Source organism: Crotalus tigris, unplaced genomic scaffold (genome assembly GCF_016545835.1).
Source record: "Crotalus tigris isolate CLP2741 ecotype Arizona unplaced genomic scaffold, ASM1654583v1 scf7180000020432.61181, whole genome shotgun sequence".
Taxonomy (NCBI): Eukaryota; Metazoa; Chordata; class Lepidosauria; order Squamata; family Viperidae; genus Crotalus; species Crotalus tigris.
Window position 1 is genome coordinate 49,331 of NW_024098022.1, and position 8,059 is coordinate 57,389.

Genomic DNA, 8,059 nt, shown 5'->3' on the forward strand with positions numbered 1-8,059 from the left:
ATTAAGAATAAAAAGCCAATATTATTGAATGTCCAACTGAGAGTAGTCAATATTCATTTGCTTAGTGGTAAATTATTGTGCAATCAATACAACCTATGAACAGTCTGAAGATCTATGATTTATTGCTGATTGCTGATCAGGTGAGTTTGTTCTCGGCCATATCCTTTTAAAAGAGTACAGAGAAGAGCAACAAAGATGATTAGGGGACTGGAGGCTAAAGCATATAAGGAACGGTTGCTGGAATTGGGTATGTCTAGTTTAACGAAGAGAAGGACGAGGGGGGACATGATAGCAGTGTTCCAATATCTCAGGGGCTGCCACAAAGAAGAGGAGTCAAGCTATTCTCCAAAGCACCTGAAGGCAGGACAAGAAGCAACGGATGGAAACTAATCAAGGAGAGAAGCAACCTAGAACTAAGGAGAAACTTCCTGACAGTGAGAACAATTAACCAGTGGAACAACCTGCCTCAGAAGCGGTGAATGCTCCAACACTGGAAGTTTTTAAGAAGAGACTGGACAGCCATTTGTCCGAAATGGTGTAGGGTTTCCTGCCTGAGCAGGGGTTGGACTAGATGACCTCCAAGGTCCCTTTCCAACTATTATTATTATTATTCTTATTATTATTATTATTATTATTATTATTTTGGATCATTGCCAGTCAGCCAGATGTTCAGACGGATTTGGCATTTTCTCTACCTATCGAGTCCTTACCAGGACCTGGGATAGGCAGATGTGGATGTTTGATGTATTACAGGTATCGTCGCAGGATGGAAGCAGTTCCTAGTAAGCCGCCTTTTGCAATTGACTAATAGCGAATTTGTCAATGCCAATGGTGTTCAAGTGGTGCTCCAGTTGTTTTGGGATTGCACCCAAGGAGCCTATGACTATTGGTACTACCCTTGCTTGCTTTTGCCACAGTCTTTCTATTTCTATTTGTAGGTCTTTGTATTTTGTTATCTTCTCCAGTTCTTTCTCGTCTATTCTGCTATCTACCAGGCACTGCCACGTCCACTATCCAGACTTTTTTGTCTTTCTTATCGACAATTGTTAAGTCTGGGGTGTTATGTTGCAGGTGCTTGTCTGTTTGAATTCTGAAGTCCCAGAGCAGTTTAATTTTATCATTTTCTATGACTTTCTCTATTTTATGATCCCACCAGTTTTTGCTTACAGGCAAATGATATTTTTTGCAGATCTTCCAATGCACCATTGTTGCTACTTTGTCATGCTGCTGCTTGTAGTCAGTCTGTGCAATCTTCTTGCAACAGCTTACCAAGTGGTCCACTGTTTCTTCAGCTTCTTTGCATAGGCGGCACTTACTGTCTGTTGCTGTCTTCTCAATTTTGACTTTGTATGCATTTGTCCTTAAGGCTTGGTCTTGTGTAGCCAGAATTAGTCCCTCGGTCTCTTTCTTCAATTTTCCTGCTCTTAGCCATTGCCAGGTTTTGTTATTATCTGCTTTCCCAGCTATTTTTTTCATGTATTGGCCATGTAGTGCTTTGTCTTCCCATGCCTCTATTCTGTTCTTCATTTGGTTTTTCTTGTAGGCCAGTTTGGTCTCTCCAGTAGTTAGTAAGCCTTCCTGATATACTAATTTCAGTGCATCTTCATCATTGTTCTTCAGATATTCTTCCAAAGCCATTTTTTCTTCTTCAACCATCTGATGTACTTCAGATGGTTGAAGTACATTCCACGCCCACCTATTTGCCTTGGTAGATAAAGTCTGTCAATGTCATGTGGATGAAGGCCATGATTCATCGTCATTATTTTTATGGTCTTCCTATCCATCATCATCATCATCATCATCATCATCATCATCATCATCATTATTATTATTATTATTATTATTAAACAGAGGAACACAACTCCATGTAGATTTTATCCGTAATAAAAAATATGTTGGGATAAGAATGAAAGTACTACTTTAAATTATAATTGTCAAAGGATAAGCTCTCTCTATGAGAATGAGCTGAACGCAAAACCAGTCATATCAGAATGGTTACTAGGGCATATTCATATCATTGTTATGGTATGTGAAGAAGAACTCTAAGAAAAGCTTGGAGGCAAAAAATTAACACAAAACCAGTAACACAAAACAACCAGACAAAACCAGTAACATTCTCTTAAGGTAAGTTAGAGATTCAGGATTCTGAGCTTAGCTGTACCAAACGAATAGAAAAAGAAATAATTTTAAAGAAAAAAAAGCTAACAAAAGGGTAAAATTGATGGAGGGGACAATTTACACTATATATGTAAATGTTCTCGCGTGAGATTCATTTCTTATATATGAAATATTAACAGATCTTAAGATTATTTTTTTATTTTCATCACTTGATCTTTATCATGGATGTATAAACATTGAAATGTTTTCTGTTTTGAGATAAATGGCTTTATCATTCTTCCATGCTAGTTTAGATGGTCATGCTGTAATTACAAACTTCAATTTCTTTCACATCTTTATCATTTTATAAATAATTGAAAATTAAAATATTAGGAACATTTTATAATCTTTTAATGTTTTGATAAAGCAAAACAAGAAATGACCAAAAAGATCAATATTTTTTCACATTATTTTGTTTCTTTCTTGCAAAACTATATCCTTTATGATATCTCTATGGTCTCATTTTAATACCAAAATTTTATTTGGTATTATTGATCAACAGGGTCCTCTCACTGCTTATTCCCATATAAGCTCAAACAAAAATCTATGGGGTGTTTACATAATTTATTTATATTTCTTCTGGTCCACTAAATTGCATATACAGCTTTGAACAGCATGCACATTTTTGCCGTAATTTCCTCTCAGATAAATGCACTGTTTTGTGCTACTTTCCTAGTAATCCATAATACCGTCTACAGATTTTGTCTGTAAGAATCATTATTTGGAGAATTGCATCTTGTAACTGAAGTCCAATTTTCAAAAAAGTTACCGAGGTTTGATTCATGAATTGATTTGAGAGTGGGAAAATAGTTTTTGTGGAGATATGAATTTAGCAATTTCATTTTCTTTCCCTAACAAGCAGCATTAGCTCAGGATTGAGTCCAATAGTATTCAGTGGAATCCCTCCTCTTGTCTAGCAATACTTCATCACAGCCGCTGCTGGCTTTCCACGGCTGTTTATATTCTGTTCAATGGGATCAATCCACCACTGTGCAGAAAATTTATAAAGGAAAATAGATGCATCTATTATTTCTCCTTCAAGCAAAATAAAAAAAAAATCTTGTTCAAACTTGACAGGCTTAAAAGATCAACAATAAGTGCCTGCACAAATGTACTCAAGCCCATTCAATTCATAGGGACTTAAATATAGACAAATACTTAGGATCACCACTTTAGGGCTAATATTTATATTAGCTATTTTCAAAGCTCTGGAAAAAGGGGGATAATGTAGTCTAACACTCAGGTGAATTGACAAGGGTGAATGAATGTTTCTTTAGTCACCCAAGAATAAAATTAACTCAGATAAGTCATAACTCTTCTATAGAATGGAGTAAATTCTACTCTTAATTCTATAGCCTTTCTCTCTCTGTATTTTTAAAATAAACAAGAGAGTATCATTTCTTCAGCATTCAGTGCAAAACATCTGCAACTTCAGTAATTTTATTCGACAAGCAAATTAATAGAGCTCTCAATACAAGAATAATAAAAATGTTAAAAGTTATTATATTTGATATATTGTATATTATATCATATCATCATAGTAAGCATCCTATAAAGTTTAATATTTGACAAATTTAATCCCAGGACTTAAAAATATCATAAATTGCCCACAAACAAATTCTGATAAATATTTAAATTATCAATGAAAATTTAAATATGTCTTTAACTTCATTTTTTATTAGGCAATTTTAAGTTCTTTAGAACAACCCACCAAATGTAGTCTTTTCATTTTATTTTGTTCTGTTGTAAATAATGCAATATTGTATTTAATAAAGATCAGGACAAATATCCAAAATTTGGTGAATTTTTGGATTCAGACCAAAATGCCAGAGAAATTTCACATTTAAAGAAAAACTTCTGAGGGTGCGCCTCCATTTCTGTATATAAAATACATATAAGCAATTGCTGGGAGCCATATTTGTGTGACCATTAAAAAATATTTATTTACTTATTTATTACATTTATATGGCACCCATCTCACTCTGCAAAGCAGCAAATTGCAAATGAGTGGCTGGGGTTCATGATAATCGCCAAATTTATCTGTGACTGCCAACAATTTTAAGGAACAATCATTCATCAGTTATTAGATGGAGACTGTATATTAGTCAACATTATATATAATTTATCTTGATTTTTTTCATAAAGTTAGCTGTCTCTAATACACACTTAAGACAATCTTTGACATGACTGCATACTTACAAAATACCAAAAGAAAGAGAAAATGGATGAAAATTGAGAATGCTGAATCATGTTGAACAAGAGGAGCAGCGAATATAAGTTTGGATACATTTTCTCCTACTTACGGTTAACATCTGTTAAAACTATTCCAACTTTACAGATGGGAAATTAAGTTTAGGTGAATGGCTTACACTTAGCCCCTGGGCAGATTTCTGAACACTAAATCAAGAGCTGAACTGACTCTTTTGTCCAATGTTCAGTTCTATGGATCACATTCAATGCCCTCAAATACAGTCCCAACGGTTAATATTTAATTCAGTTTTTCTCACCTTAGAGTTCCTTGTGTGTGGCTCAAAACATATTTCATGAAATTCCAGAAATCCTCCAGAACTGCTAAAAGCAAGAACAGACCAGGTCTTTTTCTAATGATCTATTTGATAAAAACACATGCAACTAGAGAAATGCTCTAATAAAGTAACTCCGCTTTGTCAGTTGACTTCTGTTAGTGGTTTCCTGCCAACACCATCAGAATAACAAAGTGGGAAAGGGTTGCTGCTGTCTAGAGCCTTAAGACCAGCAAATCAACTAAGTAGCATATTTTGAGCTAATCTTAGACTTGTGGCTACTTCAGTGGAAAATAAAGTGTCCTTAGGAAGAAACCCAAGAGGACAAAAATAAGCTGTTCTTTATGTTTACAAACAAAATTCTTTTTTTAAAAAATTGTATTTATTTACCCTTTTCTTTAGTTCCCCTAATTGCAATTAATTTTTTCTTCCAGAATTGCATTCAATAAATCATTTTTATGTGTTCCTGCCTCTATAAAAGAAATTACATTGTGGTAAAATACAATAAATAGACAAACAAAAGAGGTTTCACCCATTAGGAAAGTATACTTTGCCCTCAGAAAATGAGAGAAGCAAATTCCATTTTGTAATAAAATATCTAACAACGTCTTAACAGTTGGATATTCTAGCTGAAGAACCATGTCCCAAACTTTTTATGAGAACCTTGCCCCATTTTGTCTCATCCTGATATGCTAGACTACAACTCTTCATTCTCTTGGCCACTCCTAGGAAATGTTAGAGGATGTAGTCCTAGACATTTTCCTACTACATTAGGGAAGTAGGGCCAGACTTACAGAATAAGAATGGATGTTGACTGAATAACAATGGAGTCATGTGTTCTAAATAAATCCGTCTGTCAACAGCATGGAAATAATATTTTGAAGCAGCAGCTGTTATTTTCAAATAGTTTCAAAAGCGGCTCCATATAAAAGGAATGCAGTAATCAGACTAGGTGTGTCTGCAGAAGGAAGGGAATACAACTGGAAAAATGCCCATACTACTTCTCCATTTCAAAGAAAATTTTATTTTGTCGTCTTCCAGGGCACCACTTCTTTTTGTCCTCTTTCTTGGGTCTACTACCTTATCCAGAGGACTGATAATGATATGGAGCATCAATGGAGAAGAATCTGAGTAACCTGAGAAAGTGCTGGAGAGAGGGATGGTGTATAAGAAAGAGGAGCACACAGGAGGAACTGTAAGGAGGGGCTTGCAGGAAAGCAGCATGGATGAAAGGAGGGGTGCACCGAAAAGAGTTGAAGAAAAAGGTAAAAGGGGTAATTGCAACAGCTCAGCAACCCATGGTTCCCAGCTGTGAAATCCAGCAATGCTACAAGCCAGAAAAGTCCAGCAACACTGGCAGTGAAGAGATGCCAACCAGTCACCATCCCCAAAATGTTTCCTTTCCCCTTTCCTTGTTCCCAGCATCAGTCCCTTGCTTGCACACTCCAACCTTTGGAAGCAGGGAGGAAAGTCATTCTTTCCTTCTTTGCCCAAATCCCAGGCGCTTCCAACCAACCTTTCTTTTTCCTTCCTGCTGGGCTGTTCTGAGCGTTTCTGTTTCTACAGAGCTCCTTTCTGTCACTGTTTCTGCTAGCTTGATGCTGCTGCTGCAGAAACTGTGATCCTTGGTTGGTACAGTTGGCTGCTGCTGAGTTGAGATTATTGTACTGCTCTGGTCTCTTTGGGGTTGGGGTTGGCTGGGCAGGTTGGATGGGGGTTGGCACTGCTGAACTGGTTTTGTCCTTTTTTTTCTGTTGGGTCTATAAGGCTGTCCCTGGTCAGGTTGGCTATATTGTTTGTGGTTGCCAATGGTCAGAGGAATGAAATATTGACCATTGTTCTTTTCTTCCCCTTCCTTATCTAAGACCCAGGAGTTAAATTAATTACCCATTCAAGTATTTGTTTAAGCCACTCTTTATGTTAACAGAAAACAGGATAGCATGCAAAGGGAGAAACAACATAAGGCATGTTACAAATGGCATAAAAACATAAACAACATCTCAGAGTAGTAAAAACAGTAAAACAGACTACAGCAATGTTTCTCAACCTCAGCAGCTTGAAATGTATGCATTTCAATCTCAGAAGTCTCCAAGATATGTGCACTTCAAATTTTAGAATTTCCTAGCCAGTATGTTGGGATCCACATAGTGAGAAGCCTTCAAATAAAGCCATTTTTTCTTAGCAAACCAATAAAAAAAGGAAGAATTTAGTATTCCATGAAAGATTTATCTGGAATATGGTTTTGCATCTTCTTAATCAAATCAGTACCAATTGAAGTTTAATTCAATGTTCCCAATCCAGATCAATTTTTCTTTTGTGAATGGTCTACCACTCACTTCTTTCCCAGGACAGGGGATGGGTGAGTGCTTGTTTCTTTGGATTATATTCTGCTTTTCTTTTCCTGTTGAAAAATCTCAATCATAGCACAAACCTAGCAAGCACACAAAAAACCCACAAAAGACATAAGCAAGAACAACAACGAATGAGGATCAATGTCATAGTCTAAACTATTATTCTCAATCTCAGCAATTTTAAGATGTGTGAATTCCCAGAATTCCCCAGCCAGCATGATTGTTGGAAATTCTAAGAGCTGAAGTCCACATACCTTCAAGTTGCCAAAACTGAGAAACATTGAACTATAGTAACATCAGCACCAACTGAGCTATCCAGAGAATGTTCTTAAGTAGGGTGTCACCTTTCTCTTCCTTCTATATTTCTGGCAAAAGAAGTTCCACTGATGATCTTCAGACACACAAGTAACTCAGAGAGTTGATTGGAAGTGAATTCACACAGAGCCTCTGAATGCTAGTGAGTTGCTAATTGTTTTTACCTGGTTCTTTGCCAACTGAGGCTATTCCAGGAGGCTATTCTACTTTGTGGCATACCACAAAGGGTTATCTTGAGAGTTTCATACATTGTGAGTGTATATTGTATCAACAGAAGAACAGGCATCTCCTGATATTGTCTTCCAGGTCCCAAAGCCACAGATGAAGCAGTAAACATCTATACTTGTCCAGTGGAAGGCAGTCATGTTCTCCAGTAGAGAGCTTGCCCACCCCCTTTTTAAGGAGCGTGAGAAACTCAGTCGGCATTCTTAAATTCCAGTCCTTCAACCTACTGTTTTAGTTGCCTTTTAAAATTTGTCTAACCGCAGCAACCTAAAGGTCAGAAATGGAACATCCTGACAGATTGAAATGCTTTTTACCCATTAAATTCCCATATTAAATGACATCCAATCATGTCAGGTCGCTCCTAAATAAACTGCTGAAGAGCATTTTTCATGTTTCATCAATCTTATGCTCTCACATAGATACAGCATCAAAATAGAAAAAATCCTCCCATATATCAGCAAAGTATGCAAATTAAATGACCCAGCTTAT

The 8,059-nt window shown here is 36.4% G+C and overlaps 1 protein-coding gene across 2 annotated transcripts in view; it reads right to left on the bottom strand.

Moving 5' to 3' along the window:
- The window catches only part of LOC120318778 (tyrosine-protein kinase Blk-like), a 31,226-nt gene extending 26,381 nt beyond the window's left edge, over positions 1-4,845 (bottom strand). For both annotated transcript variants that reach the window (XM_039366838.1, XM_039366837.1), the window contains exon 1: positions 4,665-4,845. In XM_039366838.1, the coding sequence (XP_039222772.1) occupies positions 4,665-4,702 (38 nt within the window). In that variant the 5' untranslated portion in view covers positions 4,703-4,845. The remainder of the gene's footprint in view (positions 1-4,664) is intronic.
- Between the last annotated feature and the right edge of the window lie 3,214 nt (positions 4,846-8,059).